The sequence below is a fragment of the Siphateles boraxobius genome, unplaced genomic scaffold (assembly GCF_051911475.1).
Source record: "Siphateles boraxobius isolate OS27281-9 unplaced genomic scaffold, OSU_SipBor_1 130, whole genome shotgun sequence".
In the NCBI taxonomy this organism is placed as follows: domain Eukaryota; kingdom Metazoa; phylum Chordata; class Actinopteri; order Cypriniformes; family Leuciscidae; genus Siphateles; species Siphateles boraxobius.
Genome location: NW_027508734.1, coordinates 21,525,879 through 21,544,890, shown reverse-complemented (window position 1 = coordinate 21,544,890; position 19,012 = coordinate 21,525,879). Strand labels below are relative to the sequence as shown.

Genomic DNA, 19,012 nt, shown 5'->3' with positions numbered 1-19,012 from the left:
TCGTATAAATATATGATAGTTTTATAATTATAAATCCACTTATAATGTCTCTGCAATACTTTATTTCAAAGGATACATGCCCTGATTTATGCACAATACAAAATGAAAATACAGTCAATACAGTCTGACATTAGGTGGCATGAAATATGACAAATAGCCAGATTTACATAAGTAGTCAGAGAATATACATGGGTGAGTTTATAAATCAAAGAACAAGGACACTTCACAATCATGTTTTTACTTTGTTAATACAACACATTCTGATATTTTTCCAGCACTTCATTGTATGAAGTCGACTAAGTTAAGCAGTTCAAAAAGTTAATAAATAATATTAATAAAAACTAGACAAGTATAAGTCAAACTAAATACAGATCTAAAATGATATATTAATCTCCAAGCAAGCAATTATTCAAAAACAATCAAACAAAATCACATTATCATGACTGACAAAGTATTACTAAGTTCTGAAAGTAGTATTTCCATGAGTTATTCTTCTTGTACTTTTTCCAGTTTCATGTAACCCATTTTAAATTACATTCAGCATTTTAAAAGTGCTGAATACACACATTTACAGTATTAAAGTTACATCTGTAACACTTTAGTTTATTGTGTCATTGTTACACGTTACATGCAGTAACTATAGTAATAACTATAAATTATGCTTAATTACATGCAACTTACCCTAAACCAAACCAAAACCCAATCCTAAACCTATAGTAAGTACATGTAGTTACTTAATATTACGCAGTACTGAAATATTACATAATGTTTATATTACTTAAATAATTAGTACATAATTACAGAGTAACAAAGACACCTTAAAATAAAGTGTAACTGTTACATCATATTGCTCATATTTTGGAAGGATTGTTCAACTGAACAGCGACAAACTCATCCAAGAGAATCAGCATGAGAAAGCAACAGCAGCGTTATCAGGATGCTGGAGAGGTAGAGAAAAGGACAGGACTGCACTGCAACTCCCAGTGACCTGCCTGAAAAGATACACAAATACTGTGAGACATTTAACATTTGAGAGTGACTATTCTCAAAATATCCAAATATCAACCATACAACTTTGAAACTGTATATATACATAAACAATATTATTTTAATTAACGTCGTGGAATAAAATTACTTTTCCTTCTTTCACAACAGGAGTGAAAGTACCTCTGTAATCAACAGGTTTGTCCTCCCAGGGGTTGAGCACCATGTACAGGGCCGTCTCCTGAACTGGAGATAGAGCGGAGCGCTGGGCGTCAGTTACAGCAATGGCCTGATCATAGGTGAACATACGAATCTGTGCCTGGTTAAAGACTACCTGTGAAGAGAGAAAGTAGAAACGCCAGATAAGAACAACTCTAAAATGACTTCAAAATACTTTTAATCCTAATCTTAAAAATAGAGGACATCATAAGAGTATTTGCCCCCTCAACCAGACTATCCTGCCCCCTAAGTCAAGATGAATGTGGTAGGAGATATTAATTATGGAATAGAATAGACTATTTTTTAAAAATTACGTTATTGCCAAATGCATTGGCTTTCTAGAATTAATATTAGGTTACTATAGCAACATTTTAGTTAAGGATAGTCTGTTTCACAGTCACATTTTGATTGACACGTTTGACACATAACCTACATTATGCTGAACTTCCCACGCCACGAAAAATGCTGTTAAAGCTATGATGAAACATTTTCCTATGTTTAGGGCTAGATAATTGGTCGTAGTTAGTTGATTATTTCACTGTATTGTTATTGTTTACCACCGGCTGCAGTTCAGGCTGTATTAAAGGTACAATATGTAAGAATTTTGTATCCAAATATCCAAAAACCACTTGCACAGTGTTATATATTTCTTTTCATTGTGTACTTCCATTATCCTAAATGTTTCCAAGAATTTTTGTACATTCAGAGAAATTCACAATTTTAAAAAGTGCCCGTCCCTGTTCACTTGTCGCCCGTCAATGATGTAATGTCCTTGTTATCCCTGGTTTCCGCTTGTACTGCCATAGCAAACATGGCGACAGACGTGGACAACTGCGTAGTGCGTAATGTCTAGCGCCACGCTCACACTGTTGTTGTTTCACTCAAACATTATGGACCATGGCAAGCAGATTTTGGGACAAAAGTAGAACTAAAACAAGGATCAATATCAGCGTGGCGTTTTCGAGATGCCGAGAGCTCCATATCCGCGACTAACTTCGACTTAACAGAGACGCCAATCTTGCATGTACTTTATTAGACAGGTGAGCAAATGCACATAAAACTAATCAATGTTATATAGCTCAACATGATGAAATGTTAAAATTTGATCAGTATGTTATTCTAATGTTGATCTAGCTTACTGCTAGTCTCATACAGCTAACAAACTAACACATAGAATAACATTATAACTTTCAACTCACTCAAATGCTTAGTATGATAGTGTAACGTTAGACCAAGTGAAACAGCACTGCGTTACCTCACAAGTTTAATTCATCAAATAAACTGACCTGTGTGAGTATTAATTCAGCACTTGTGGGTAGTTTGGTAGAATTAAATGTCCTTATTACTTTATATCCGCGGGACTCACGTGTGGCGCTGATATCTGTCTCTTATTAGCATCTGTCTAATATATCTAGAGTATTTGTCTCTTTTTAAAATACATGAATGTTTTCACTCATCCATAAACATTTTTAGATCCATCAGCATGACAGAAAGTCCCATCATTCTGCTTATCACTGCGTCATCAACCTGCGCCTTTGTTATTGTAAGAGGTTAGCGACCCCTAGTGAAAAAAAATGCATCTGTTAAATTGGTCGAAATGAGTGTGTGTTACGTTGGTCTCAATGAACTACATGCTAAATCCGCTGAAATTGTGTATCTAACATATTAAGTCGTATTTATATCTAGTGGTCTTAAACTTGTTTATATCATGGATATAGAGTCAAATTTGTTCGATTATGTTGTTTTCCTTTTTTTTTATGTATCAATATTATTTATTGCTCTTCCATCTGCAAGTTGCTTGGTAGCTTTTAGTTGCATAGTTGTTGTAACAAGGTTTGTTTATGCCCGGCAAGTACGCAAGTAAATATGACACTTCCAAGTATAGCCTAGGATACTTTGCATGACGTCATCGCCTTTTTCATTACTTCAGACGCCCCCTCGTCTGTGCTGCGCTGGCGCCGACTCTGTCCCAATAGCAGCTATGGACACAAGCAAATAGTCGCCTGCATGCATCATATGCTTTAGGGTGAAGCAAGAGAAAAGAGATACTAACTGCAAATTTGCCCGCTGGGATGAGAGAGATGGCAAGTGGGGTGATTCCTTCAATTTGTTCCCTCACCAAAGCAGACATGGCTATATCAGGCAGCCCCGCTACAGAAAGGGGGAAAGTGCACAAAAACCCCATGTATAGACAAAACACAATAACTATGAACCAAAAAGAGCAAATAAGGCACAATGCTCTTTATGCTATTGATGCTAATAATTCACTTATATTAACTATATATGTTAATCTATTAATAGACTCATTTATCCAAAGCTACTCCCTAGCTTGTCCCTGGAGCAGCCTTGGGTAAAGTGCCTCACTCAAGGCCTCAGTGGTGATATCCGTGGGGATCAAACCGCCAACTTTCTGATTACAAGCTCTGAGCTGTACCTGCAATCGCTCCTATCTCAATAAAGACCTCTGATCCCCAGGAGCTGACCGGTCCAAATGTCAAGGTATGACTGAGCAGTCCTATCAAGGCCTGCAGCTGCTCCTCAGAACAGGACAAACGCAAACGGCCCAGCCACAAAACTGCCTTACTGGAAAGAGAAAAACACACATTTCACATGCAGCACAAGAGTAAAAAAATGTATTGTATGAACCATACAAAAAACATATTAGAGTTTGTTAGGTAATTTAACCTGAACTCCACTGGATTCAAACTGCGCATGACTGGTGCATCTATCCCACACACAATGTGCCCCAAAGCCACAAAAGTGCTGGAGTCTAACTGGCTAGGAGACTTTCTGGTTGAGTTCAGGACCGTGGAGAATAATGTTTTCAACTGCAATTGTAAAACAAAGGCCAATCACGTATACTACAATAGTTTGATGTCAATAACAGTTTGATTTTTTCTTAAAGAATTTAATACTTTTATACACATTAAATTGATCAAAAGAGACAGTAAAAACTATTTCAAAATAAATGCTGTTCTTTCTAACTTTTTATTTCTAAAAGAAAATCAGTTTACCACAAAAATACTAAGCAGTAGAACTTCTTTTGAACATTGATAATAATAAGAAATGTTTTTTGTGCACCAGACCAACATACTGGAATCATTTCTGAAAGATCATGTGACACTGAAGACTAGAGTAATGATGCTGAAAATTCATCTTTGCCATCAGTGGAATACATTATTTTTTTAAATATATTTAAATAGAAAAATTGTTATTTAAAATTGTAATAATATCTCATATTATTACTCTTTTTCTACTGTATTTTTTATTTAAAAAATGCAGCCTTGGTGAGCATAAGTAATTTCTTTCAAAATATTTAAAAATCTTACCAACCCTAAAAATTTGAATGGTATAGTGTACATTAATATATGAAGGAATGAATAAAAACATGATTCTCAAAGTCAAACAGCATATTTCTATTAATCAGTGGGATCAGTGTTGTGTCTTACAAATGGCAACTGTATCAGCAATACCAGCAAACAATGTTTTCATCAAGATTTTACCTGTCTGCTGGTCCATGTGTTGAGAGCCCCCATAGCTGAAATTGCCTGAATTTCATACAGTCTAAGAGAGGCCAATTCGTCAAGTAAGAATTGAGTGGCAATGCGACCCAACTGAGAGATCACAGAAGAGTTAAAAGAGGAAGGCATCCCATATACCTACAAAAAAACAGCCACTTATATTATATTGCAGGTATGCAAACATTAACTGAATACCACCAACATATTAGTGGAAAGTAGAAATTCAAAACAAGGCTATGTCTAATGGTGTGAAGCATCAAATGTCTCCCAACTCTAAAAAATATAAAACACTTGTGAGAGCGCCATTTAGAAACATATGAGCTGATGGAAAAAAATCAGGCACCTCCTTGGTCTTTGTAAGGAGCACTGACAGCTGGAATGGACTGAAAAAGGGATCCTGGCCAATGAGCTCCAAGCACCTCCGAAATGAGGCTAGTGGCATGTTTCTAAGGCTATCAATACTCCAGGCAGCAGGTTGTGTCACATGCAGGCTCTCACAAGTGGGGATCAGCCCAGAAACTAAGAGACAAAGAGGAAGAGATAAAATGAAGAGGGCTAAGTGGTCAAAAGTGTGAGATGAAATGGCATACTGTCGTATTATATCCATTCACATTTAAACAGATGACATTCTGTCAAGGCAGAAGATTACACTTACAAGTGGCGCGTCCCACTCTGAGGAAGCCGAGGAAGAACTGAAGTACAAACTGCTGCTTGTCAAACAGCTCGGAGGGTTTCTGACACAGAGAACCAAGCTCTCCTCTCTCCCACTTCTGCTGACTCAGGAACAGCCTCTCAATGCGCTCTAAGCTCATCAAACCCTGAAGACACATGTAGATAGGTCAAAACACAGACAGGTAGTGATCGAAGATACTTGGTCAGCTGGTCATGAGGTACAGTATGTGTATTTAGATGATGTCAGACACAAAGAAATATTGGGCTACTTACTAAGGGGATGAGTTGAATAATCTCCTTAGGAAGAAAAAACAAGAAACGGCCCACTTGGTTCAGTGTCTCTGATGTCCAGTTTTGTACATGGCTTTGTGGAAAAAAACAGTTACAGTTCTTTGTTATGAGGCATGTAATATGTTTTGATGTCATTTTAAGTTCCAGTAATTTAAGTTTTAACTGTCCTTACCCAAATGTCCTCGGTTCCTTTAGCATGTTTGCCACAAGGTTTCTTTTATTGGCATTGTAGCAGAAACCTTGTAGGAACTCCAGACCATCAACAAAGAAGCTCCTATCCAAATTCAAAAACATTTCATCTGCCACAAACGTAGCCATGACACCTAGCAAACGAAACTCCTCTTCAGTGTACAGGCCAGTGTACATATTCTGATGAGAAAACCAAAGAAAAAGTGGTTGGTTACAGATTTAAAGAGACTACTTATACTTAACCAACTGGCATTAAAGTACAGGTCACGCAATATCTTAAATTTGTTAAACAACAATGTACAACACAATCAGGGTTGTTAACCCTGTCAGAATCATTAACTGGGAAGGTCCTAAACAAAAATATATACATGACCCTTTGACCGTAAAATATGGGGTCTTTACCAGTCTTTGAACCATCTTGTCCACCAGGACAGCTTGTTTGGTGCTGGAAAGCAGTAGGAAGAAATGTGGCTTCTGTACAATCATTTTCCTCAGGGAATCCATCTTATCTGGTGGAAATTTCTTAATGGTGCTCAGCCTTTAGATAACGACATTAAATTTAACGTGTGAAGACATTATTATATGCACATGTACAGTGTAAATCCATTTAAACTGAGTTTGAATCTTGACTCACGGAAGTGACAGCGCAATCTGAGAGCCCAAATCTCCAAGTAACTCTGAGATGAAGTCAAACTCATACAGTTCCTCAGTTACACACTTTATCTGTAGTACAGAAATGAAAAAGAAACTTCTGTAAAGGGAGTGTTTTACTTAATCTACACAGTTTGTCCAATGCTAGATCCAATATTCAGGGTTCAAGACATCTCTACTCAATTTACAGGTAGGCCTACATTAAATTTTATAGATTACATTAACAATGAAATAAGGTTGACCTTAGTGAGGACTTGATCAAATAAAAAAGAAACCAAAACTGGTAATCTGTAACATTTAGGTCTTAAATTTGAATGTAGGTTTACTAGCATACCAATGAGGGGTGGAGTGGCACAGGCTGCTCTCTCAGAAATGTCAGAATGTCACGTAGAGGAGATAGAGATGCCAGGTTTTGGAACAATCTTCTAAGGTCTGTGCAATTCACTCCCACAGCCACTGTCCCCAGAGACCTTTCATGTCAGAGAGAGAGAGAGAAAACATGATTACTTAACCCTAAACTTAAACAATCACTCAATACTTCACTGAGCAGTGCCATGATTCATGTTGTAGACCTTGTTTATAATCACAAAAAGAAACTCACAAATACATAAAGTCCAAACTTACATATATTCGTGTTGTGAGAGACTTGGGTGGGCGAAGATAGCTTCTTTAAAGAGAACTTTAGCCTATTGAATAAAAAAATCAATCATAGGTTAAAGATTTTAATATAGCCTTCATTGTAGACACAAATGACAAAGCATCATTGCAAATGTTTTGTATATTAAGGCTGTTTTGAATGCTTCATATTTAGGTGTTGAATTATTCTGATGGTAGGGAAATGACTTAAGGAATTTACTAATAGGTCAGGTGGCACAATTACTGTAACCTGTTCAATATTTATACATACATTAATAGTGAAATCAGGGATTTCCTGGCTCTGTAAGCTTATCTTTAACATGAAAAGGGGATGACAAACACTTTCATGCTTAATGTCCTGGAAAAAAGGGACTGACAGTACTAGAGCAACTCAGGTTGGTTTCCATCTTATTTTCAGATAGGGAACAACAGAAGATACTGTGTCTAGTGTGCTAAACCAGACACAACAAAGAAGCATATGCTCCATTATTAATAATTAAACCAGTAATTAGAGACTGTAGTATTGTACTGATCTCTGTGCTAATGGAGTATAATGATGAAAAGCACACTTATTATGCTAAAACACAACCTTAATCAGACCAACTATATCTGAAAAATATATTTCGCCATTCAGATCTGAACCAGATTTGTAGTTCCAGAAGGGAATACTAACCAATACTTGAAAGACAGCAAATTAATAATGTTAAAAGTTTTACATAAGGTTATGTTTTAGGTTTTGGTACTGTGCTAATGAAATGCTGCATTAGAGCAGTCGTCTTCTTATCTGTCGGGTGAGCACAAGAACCACACAAGAACATTACATTGTCTATGCATTTCATCAAAAAATCCTGAAACAATATAGATCATGGTTTCCACAAAAATATTAAGCAGCACAACTGTTTTCACCATTGATAATAATAAGAAACGTTACTTGAGCTCCAAAACAGCATATTAGAATGGTTTCTAAAGGATCATGTGACACTGAAGACTGGAGTAATTATGCTGAAAATTCAGCTTTGTCATCAAAAGAATAAATTACATTTTAAAATATATTAAAATTGAAAAAAGTTATTTTAAATTGTAAAAATGTTTCACAGTATTACTGTTTTCACTGTATTTTGATCCACTGTCATCTCTGCCACAGTAAATAGGACACTGTCAAACGTAATAAAATACATCTTAATTTATAATAAAGCACAAATATGAAATGTATTAAAAGAATATAAAATTTGCAAAAACCTTGCAAGTTCTGTAATTGTATTTGATAAATGTGTATATGACTAGACTAGAACATACCTGCTGTGTGTTCCAGAGGCGAGTGTTTACAGCAGTGTCTCTGATCAGAAGTAGAGGTACTTGGGGAATCACACTGAGGAGTGGAGTGCTTGAGAGCAAAGGTTTCACTTTATCCATCCACTGGGACACAGAACTAGAACCCTGAAAGATGGGGGCAGAACAATTTACAGCATTTGTATTACAACGATAGATGCTAACATTTCTTGTTTCCCTTAACTGAATGCTCTAGTATAAGCATGTTTGAGCCGAGACATCTGTGTTCAGAAGCCTAAAGGAAATATCTGTTAGAGGGTGATTCTTACCCAGAGTTTGCAGATGACAGCGTTGACCTGAGGGGGGGTGAGCCCAGGTGTCTGAAGGCTCATTCTAGGTAAGGCTTCCAGCAGAATATCAGATGGTAAAGTCCATAGAGTCTCCACCTTTACTCCACTCACAAGAGACCCCAGCATAGACAAATGGCCAGAGCCAGGCAGAGCCAGCTGAGAGGGAGCACAAAATATCACACGTTTAATTTTTCTACATATTGTTGAGAATTTCACATAAACTGGAATCCGGTGAATCCCGGGAGACTGCAAATCTGAGAGGGAAAAAAACGTTTTTACAAAATGTATTTTAAGGGCTGTTAAATTTACATATTAATGCAATAGTCTATGCATAATTATTATTATTTTACATTCACCAAACATGACACTTTTTCATTCTGCTTTCTAAAGACTACTAAGAAATCTTGAGATTAATTGCAATTATTTTACTGTATTGACAGCACTGTTTTTTTTAAAGAAATAAGACTTGACCTTTGATACACAGTCATTTTAATAAAAATGATAGATTTTCCAGATAATATATTAACATTGTGCAATATAATAGCCATTTATTTATAAACATGTCATCTTTATATTATCACACGTAACAGTATGAATACGTTTTTTATATATATATAAATACCCTATCATTCAAAATTTTGGGAACAATTTTTTAAATACCTAATTAGCAGTTAAAGGGATAGTTCACCCAAAAATTGTCATCACTTACTCACCCTCAAGTTGTTCAAAACCTGCTGAACAAAAAATATATTTTGAAGAATGTCTGTAAGCAAACAGTTGATGGACCCCATTGACTTTCATAATAGGAAAAAAATACTAAGGAAGTCGATGGCAACTGTCAAATCATTTTTATTTTTGGGTGAACTATCCCTTCAACATCCCTTTTTCTTTTCAAAAAGAATGTATTAAATTGATCAAAAGTGACAGTAAAGACTTTTACACTGTTAAAAAAAACCTTAGAATTCAAATAAACGCCATTGCTTTCAACGTTCTATTCATTAAAGAATCCTGAAAAAAATTCAGTTTCACAAAAGTATTAAGCAGCACAAGTGCATAAAAAATAATAAGCAATGTTTCTGGAGCAGCAAATCAGCATATTAGAATGATTTATGAACAATCATGTGACTCTGAAGACTAGAGTAATGATGCTGAAAAATCAGCATTGCCATTAATAATAAAAAATAAATTCAGATAGGGAACAGTTATTTCAAATTGTAATATTATTTCAAAATATTTTTGTTTTTACTGTATTTTTTATCAAATAAATGGGAAGCATAAGACACTTTTTTTCGAAAACCTAAAAATAAAATGCCTACCCCAAACTTTAGAATGCCAATGTGTATGTATAGCAGCCTTTGTATTTTAGGAATGGGGTCCCTCGGAAAGAGATCATCATTATTTGGGGGTCGTTGTCATCAAAAATGTTTGAAAATCCCTTACAAAATCAATGTAACTAGCTTTATGTTAAATGAATTAACATGTGCCATATGTAGTCTATATTTCAAAAACAGATGCTTCTTTAGGTGTCTAGTGACACCCTATCTGACCCACATCACAATGTTCCCTTAAACCTTAGACACAAAATACAAAGGGCCAATTGATAACTTCCTTGTGCCTGGTGTAATCCTATACCTTGAGGAACTGCCAAATCACATGGATCATACGAGTAAATGTTACATGCACTTTCAAACAAGCAAAGTAAATTATAAAGAGTAACTGACGGGTCTGTGTAAGTGCGTGTGAGGCCAATGCAATTGTCCTTGGAACACCCCAGAGTTGATTACGCTGGGTTGTGGGCCAGCTGGCTGAGGAAAAGTGCCGACATCTCAAATGCAGGCACACACATGTACGTTCACAGGGGCTAGAAAATTGGCCATCTTCTCAAAAAACATCAGAGCAAACAGCTTTTCTCAACCTCACTGCAAAGATATACTTACACTCAAATTGGCTGAGATCTTGTCGATGATAACACCAGCCTTTTTGAAAAAATAAACAATACAATGATTAATAGGGAGTGAATAAGGCAGTGCATTATAAAGCAATGAAACAACAAGATGAAGAACAAATATTCTGATAAAGACTAATTAAAGTTAATTTGTAGTTACTTTTATTTAATTACAACACATATATTGACTTATACAAGGACATTCTCCCTTTCAACCAATAGTAAAGTCTACCTATGGCCATCTGAAGCTTTCTGTTTTTCCATTGTGCTCACATCCTCTGCCTTCCTTATGTTTTGGGGGCACATTGAGATGGACATTCAGAATTCACGTTTGGTCATGTAGAAATAATTAAGGCTGTTGAGCAGTGAGAATCCTTTACCTATATCAGATACCATGGCTCCTCTGACAGCAGTCTTCCATCTGTTGCAAAGCCCTCGAATTTAAACCCACTGGTCTGTTTGTGACCTTTGATCTCTACTTAATTTTAACATCCACTAGGGTTTACTCAGTGTCGAAAATTAACACAACTAATGCCAAATGCAAGTAAAAATTGCATTAGGCAAGCAAATAATACTAAGTTACATGCCAGTTGGCTCATACAGCTTTACAAGGAACTGCGACATTACATGGGATAGATGAAAATGTAAGAATGATATTCTGACTCTTGCCAATGTAACATGAAAGATTCAAATGAAACTGTGTGACTATGTTGAATATTTCTCACACTACACAACCAAAATGAAAATACGAGGAAGCAAAATCAAGATTTTGTGATAGTTTCTCAGACACAATTCATTTTGTGTATGATACGGTTTCATTTTAATTTATTATTTTCTTCAAATTTTCTTTTTTATTGTATTTTTATATTTTTTTGAGCCTTTTTATAACCATAACCATTTATAAGCATAAGCCATATTTTATAACCATGTCATAACCATATTTTTAAAATAATTTTTATGTAAAACACTTTGCATTACCACAGTGTATGAAATATGCTAAATAATTTGCCTTGCATACTCCTTGCATAAATATGCTAGAAAAAAAGAGCTCAATATTCCCGTTGTAATTGGGGCAAATAAATATTCTTAATAAATACAAAATATAGTTTCAAAGCTGGTGAGAAATATGTATGGCCTGTAAACTTCCATTCGCTATTGGAAGCTGGTTCAGAAAAATTTAATTTGGCCCCTGGATATGGTATAAGACCAGTTCACACCAATTACCAGTTACTGATTTTACTTTTTTAAGAGACCATGTTAATACTGTAAGTGGTGTACCTGTGCTGGGGTGAAAGGCACAGAGGCGAGGGTGCTGAGGGCAGGCATGAGCTGGGCTGAGGTGAGCTGCTGCAGGACGCTGGATCCTAGCAGGGGCAGAAAAGGGGCAAGCTGAGAGACTCTCTGAGGAGAGAGACTGGAGGGAGACTGTAGCTCAGATGCTTTCAAGACCAAGCTTGATATCTGGACACAAAAAAAGGAACCAAAAACACCAGAGGCTATTTTAGATGAACCACTGAGGAACAATTAATTAAAACGGGTATCGTTTTTAAAGAATAGGGTAAATATAAGAGACAATAATAACTAATGAGACCACTGATCTGGACCATGTTCACTAACCATATTGCTAGGAACACTAAATCCTTGGATAGCACATGTTCTAATGTTGTCCTGGATCACTGAAAAGGCTTCTGTTCCAGCATATGCCATCAGCTCGCTGGGGTGAGCCAGACAGGACAGATTACCTAACCTGGAGGGGTGTGAGAGGAAACAAAAATGGTTGTGCTATAATACTTAATGTCTTAATCTTTTTGCATTTCCATAACCCAAATCAGAAAAATACAAGATATTATATTTTTTTGATTTTAATGGAGTAAAACAATTCCATATTTAGCTAACCTTCTGAACTGGTCTACTGTGAGATTATTGAAGGCTCCAGTGAGACTCTGAGCGATGAACTGCTGCTTGAGGAGACCCAAGGTGTTACTCTTTAAGACATCCAAACCATCCAGCAGCTAAGAAAACAAAACACAAGAGTATGCCATAAGTCATAATGTCATTCGGTCAAATTATCATTTTAAATATGATCTAAAATGGTCGTTTTAAAACTATAATGACGTACATTTCAAATTAAATCTATTTGTGAATTATGTCCTTTTTATATGGAAAGCAATGAATATATGGAAGTGTTAGCACGACAGTCTCATTCAATGTCCAGTACACAGCCATACTTAATGTATGCATCTCTGTGTTTATTTATTGAAAACAGACTACGAGGGCGTGTCTGTTAGAATGAACCAGTGGCAAGCATTGGCATTTTACCCAACTGAGCTGTCTGAGGGTTAACCGGAGCCAGATGGGTTCAGGTATCTTTGTGAGGTGTTTGGGCTGTTACCTGAGCAGGTGAGAGGTACTGGAAGCTCTGGAAGGGCAGATAGGCGATCAGGTTACCAGTGTCTCTGATGAAGGATAAGCTGCCGGCTGTCATGTTGGGCAAGCTCATGGACCGACTGAACCATTGACCAAATGCTTGCCGCTGCTCCAGGGAAAGGTTTTTGATGCTGAAGTTAATGATGCTTAACCTGGAGTAAAGTAGGGAAGGGGAGATGTTTTAAACAATTTGAATGATGTGTAAAACCCTTAATATTTTGCAGTTAAATGTTAACTAAAACTATTAAAATCCTTTTCACTAACTGAAATAAAATAAAATATAAATATTAGATAAAAAAACAAGAAATGTGGCCTTGCCAACAAACTGACATAAAGTTGAAGTAAAAAAGCTACAAAAAACAAAACAAAAAGACAAAAAAACAAATAACAAATTTACTACAATTAAAATGAAAGCTGAAAATATAAAATAAAAGCTAATAGTATATATATCAAAATGTAGTAGTATATATTATAATGGTATATAAATAATATGAAACTAACACTGATATTCTAGTGGTTAGAAATACAAAAATTATATTAATTGTATTAACACAGTAAATCCACATTAATTATAATATCAACATCCCACTTTTTATAAAGTTTGCAATTCAAACAGCCAATAATCATAATAAAATATCATAAATAAAACATAAAATAAAAAAATAAAAATACCAGGAATTTAATGGTGTGATCAATAGACAACCCTTTTAAAGCTCTTTAAACAGGTACGTAGGTGTGTCACTCACGCATTGATATTGTTTTGTAGCGGTGGCATTGACATGATGTCTGAAGGTGTAGCCCGAGCCAACAAAAGGCCCATGTCAGGGAACAGGCTAATATCCCTAGGCAGGTGTATTTGGAAAAGCACAGACACCATGGTGCGCAGGTAATCATCTGTTAGCTTCAGAAGAGGAAAGACTCTAAATTATATCAATGCATGTAACTTCGATTGTGTATCGTTTGTACCCTCTCGGTTTTATTTGATATACAATGATGCAGTAGTGGGGATGGTTTACCTGCAAAGTGGCATAGTTCCTATTATAGTACTGCAGAACCTCCCTTACAATTATGATGTCCGCTGCACTGAGCACCGATCTCAGATGAGATAGAGGAATTCGAAAATACTCCTGTAAACCAATAATGAGAACTGTAATTCAAGCTGTTACTCTCACAATGATTTCAGAAAACAAAACCATATAGTGTATGAATGGTATGAATGCGAATGGAAGAAGTAAAACATGAATTTTGCTCCAACACCTTTAAGAATTAAAGTGCAATGCCAGTTAATTAAAAACATGCAAAACAAGATTTCCATCCAACCTTGATCAGAAAAAAGTTAGTGGGGACATCTCTTCCTGTTTGCATCAGACTGATCAGAACTTTCTGAAACACACACATGCACAGTTTCAACTGGAAATACGGTATCTGAACCATAATGTCATGTAAAATGAAAAGGGCAATGAGATCTCAACATTGATTGAAACAACAACATAGATTAGGTATTTGTATCATAGTACCAATGTAGAGACAAATCAAATGACTTTGAGTTAATATTAAATGCTAAGGAAAATAGTTAAATTATCCGGTGTCACAGCTAACACCTTATACCTTATGTTGATGAGCTAGTTCATGAGTCAATTACAAAATAGTGGTGAACCCGGTAAGGGAAATGTTTAATTAATAATCAGAACTAGAAGAACTTCCAGAACTAGTTCACAGTGTCTTTTTTTGGGGAAACACTGGTCTAATGAAAACAATGATATGAATGATATCCCCTGTTCTGCCATAATGTTCTGAATAATAATACCAACCTCAAAGCACTGCAAAAGCACACGCTTCTTGGCAAAGTTGGCCTCATTGTCCATGTAGACGACAATTGACTCCAGCACACTAAGCCGAATATTCTCTGTCACCCTCAGAGAGGTCATCTGGCTTTCTTCTAGAGCCAACAACAGGACAATCCACAGGCTGGTGGCTTGCTTGACCACTGATGTCACCTGTGTAGTCATGAGATTCTCCAAGCGAGGTTGGAGAATCTCTATCCCACAGCGCAACAGCATCTGAAGGCCCTGGACTTGACTGCCACCTGGTTGGCAGACAACGCTGAAGTCTGCGCTGCAGGTCCAGTTTAGCCTCTTAGCTAACTCCCTAGGTAGACACGGCGGGGCAGCTGTGCTCCCATTTAGACTGTCGATATGGGGAGCTGTGTACGTGGCACAGAGAGTGCCGACCCAGAGGCTGGAGGCCTCCTGAGTGATGTGGGTGAGCATGAAAGAGTCAGCACAGACAGAGGAGATAAAGTTGGCCTGGTCATAGTCCCAGCAAAGAGCGAGGAGAGCAGCATCCGGGAGGACCAAAGCCCAACTGGAGTATTGACACTGCTCAGCTGGGCGGAAACCCATCAGGCTCCCCCCGTTCCCAGCCCCACCGCCTGGGCCAGATGCAGTCAGGTTTGAGCATTGCTCCAATAACCAGGTGTTGTCTAAATTGGCCAGCAAATTCTGGAGAACTGTAACATTGGCACATACATTTCGAGTGAAGTTCTCAGCATCAAGATCGGCACAGAGAGCAAGGTCGCTCATGTCTACAATAATAGGCTGGCTCCAATCTGAATAGACACAAACTTGCGACAACACTTTCGTGGTGTCATTATTGGAGCACTCTCTAATCAGCCATTGGTTGTCGAGATGAAGAGACAACTTCTCAAACAAGTTCAAGTTGCAGCAGACGTTCTGACGAAAGCCTGTTTGATCGTAGTGCCAGCACAGAGCGACCACAGTCGGATCCACAGACATGTTAGTCCATTTGTTGTAGTTACACCAGACTTCAGTGCTTAGCTGTGGTGGGCTTGTGGGGGGATTGCGGATAGAGTAAGTGCAATATTGCGCTACCCAGGTATTCCCGCTGTTAAGCACAAGTACAGTGACGAACGTGTGGTTAACACACACCTCATTAATGAATCGAATCTCATCATTTTGGATGCATATAGATATCTGTTCAGGGGTAACTGCTCTTAAATTCTTCCATTCTGAATATTTGCAAGACTGAGCCACAATGGTGTTGATGTCGATTTGTTGAGGAGGTTCAGAGCAATTGGGCTTCAGCCAGTTGTTTTCTTCACTGGAGTACACAACCATTAAGAAGGCAATACTGTCACACAATAGCCCCTCAAATCTGTCCATGTCATTGTACCAGCAGAATGTCACTATTGATGGGTCGATGGTTTCAGTAGTCCACGTGTTATATGAACAATACAGGTTCACTATGTATGTGTCTGACGTGTTTGCGCAGAATTCCCACACCCAGGCATTAATGGGATTTCTTACCATCACTTGCATAGCTTCAACATTGTTACACACAGCAAGGATGAATGCAGCACGATCATTTTCACTGCACATTGTGACCAGAGCCGGGTCCACGGAACCACCGGCAGTCCAGTTCTGGTAGTCGCAGAGGAGTTCGCTGAGGCTAAGGGTGGACCTCGCAATACGGCTTAATTGTGCAGTGGCAGGATCACTGCAGGGTTCCATGAGAGGTAAGACGACGTTCTGGATCATGTGACACGTGCTCCTCCAGACCTTTGTCACTTCGGTCTGAGAGAGTGTGCGGAGTGCTTGACACATCTGGTAAAGGACGTACGATTCCTGAGATGTTGCTGTTAAAATTGCTGCACAAAGGGTTTCATTGAGTTGGTTCAAGTTTTGTTGGTCGCAGGTGAGACTGGATGTGCGGATGTCCACTGAGGGTGTACCAGTACGACTGAACTGGATGCTGCTTGTGGTTTGGCATTGTGGACCTGGGAAACTGCAAGGAGGTGATTCAGGAGCCAAAAACATATCTAGGGATGATTGTCCAAAAGACCAGGTCACATTATGATTCATGCCCCTGAATATAGAAAACAAGAGAAATTATTTATTATTTTAGAATAAGATTAATGATGCATCATTATATTGTAAAGTAATGTTCTTTTTCAAAAGTGTAACAGGAATATGGGCTTCCAGAGACATGAAATGCAAAAGAACCGGCACACTGCTATTTCTGCTTTAGTGACATACCACATGATAAGCTGTTTGAGGTCACCTGCGTATACAAGACAGAAGGAGAGTTGGAGAATCACTTATTGCACTAAAAAAATTTATTCCAACATATGGGGGAAAAAAACAGTATTGAAGTAACGAACTGAACCTATGACACACCTTGTTGACACTTCTTACTCTCGTCTAGGGTAGGGATCTCAATGCCGAACTGTAATCCGAGTTTTAGAAAATCCACTGGAGTTTGAAGCGCACTCAACAAGAATTCAGACACGAAGGACATCACAGGTGGAATTGTCATGTCCATAAAACTATCCCATAAGGCTAAAAAGTTGTCTGAGAGCAGATAAAGCGGGAGGTCTGAGGACAAAACATTTGTCAACATCTCCAGAACAGAGTTTAACTGAGTAATGGAGGAGTCTGCCATTCGCAGATTAGATGTTGACATGCAGGCTTGAGATTTAACAGAGGAGATCACAGAAAGTATCTGTTCACTCAATGCAGATGAAACGGTACTAGTTAAATCTGCTTGCCAGCCACAGTGCTGTCTGTCTGCCAAAACACAAATTAAAGCCTGAGGAAGAGTTTCAATGAAACTGTCAATCAGCACTGGCTGGTATATAGTGAATAAACTGTTGAATATTGTGAAGTATGTGTCTAGGTTAGTGCTGTCAATTGCGATTCTTTCACGGGGTGCTGTCATTCTGCTCATGCTCTTTTCTTCTCTTGACAAGGATCTGATGTTCTCTATCAGGACTTTCAAGTTCCTCTCAAATTCATCCTCGCTCCTGGAGCTCATCTCACTCTGTCTGATGATGGTCTTGGGTAATGAGGGTTTTCTGGAGTCACCACATGCACTCCCTTTAAAGAAGAGGCAAATATGGTTCACACTACCTTAGTGTTCATGCATTTATTAAAATACTGGGTTATACAAATGAACATCAGGTAATCCATAAATTATTAGCAGAGCTTGTTGAAATTATACATTACTTTTATTGCTATTTAAATTATATGTAATATGTGTAAAATGCCAACTATAATGTAAAAAAACACAAATGTTTATTTAAATATATTATCTTCACCCTGACAAATGACAAAGTTCACCTTAAACATTCAGAGATGCCAGGCATTTTAAATTGTACAAATGCTAAGAAAAAAAGAAATACTAAAAAGGAAACGGAAAATAAAAGACAAGGCAAGAAAAATACTCTTACCTAAAATGATGCCAAGCATGAGCAACATTAAACTTCCTCTGTGGTGCATTTTTACTGAGAAATATCCATATGTCGCTACTGGTGGTTGTTAATTTAACAAAAGCATGGTCACTACCGGCTGTGACTTCATTCCCTTTAATTACGATATCGTCGTAAAAACCAACACAACTACTTGTTCTGTAATGAAGACTCTCTTTGATTCCTGGATTTCGACTATGTTCTATCACGGATGCAGTGTCACCGCAACTCAATCCTGCATCAGTCACCTAATTAAACAACAGCAGAAAAGAGGTGCGAAACACGGAACGGATTTGAGATTGGAGAGACGGCTGAAAGTGCTGAAATATTAACATGTCGTGTTGACTGTCAGCATGTCTGTCACAGTAACATACACCCGATCAGTGACACAGGTAGAAACAAACGGTAACAGAAGTGGGTGTGTATAAGGTGACGCAGCACGACCGCGTTTACAACACAATTAACTTTAAATGTGAATAATATAAAACTGATAACGACGAAAAGTTAACCGTTGTGCAGCAGTGAATACAGTGACTGAAAATTGCGAAAAGTATGTATTAGAGCAATATTTCAAAATATGTCAAGCAAAGTA

At 37.5% G+C, this 19,012-nt stretch overlaps 1 protein-coding gene across 1 annotated transcript; it reads right to left on the bottom strand.

Annotated features, from left to right (window-relative positions):
• Positions 1–42: 42 nt before the first annotated feature.
• strc1 (stereocilin 1) lies at positions 43–18,605 on the bottom strand. The gene is made up of 28 exons (XM_077228636.1): positions 18,403–18,605; positions 17,351–18,049; positions 17,210–17,234; positions 14,966–17,039; positions 14,475–14,537; positions 14,171–14,281; positions 13,901–14,055; positions 13,120–13,306; positions 12,624–12,739; positions 12,345–12,474; positions 12,006–12,188; positions 10,720–10,758; positions 8,762–8,938; positions 8,460–8,600; positions 7,152–7,213; positions 6,862–6,997; positions 6,511–6,599; positions 6,279–6,414; positions 5,860–6,056; positions 5,670–5,760; positions 5,380–5,542; positions 5,068–5,243; positions 4,707–4,862; positions 3,889–4,031; positions 3,638–3,786; positions 3,257–3,354; positions 1,168–1,318; positions 43–992 (listed from the first exon to the last, which is right to left on the bottom strand). Exons 1-28 carry the CDS (start codon positions 18,449–18,451, stop codon positions 892–894), a joined length of 5,997 nt encoding a protein of 1,998 aa, XP_077084751.1. The 5' UTR covers positions 18,452–18,605; the 3' UTR covers positions 43–891.
• Positions 18,606–19,012: the final 407 nt, after the last annotated feature.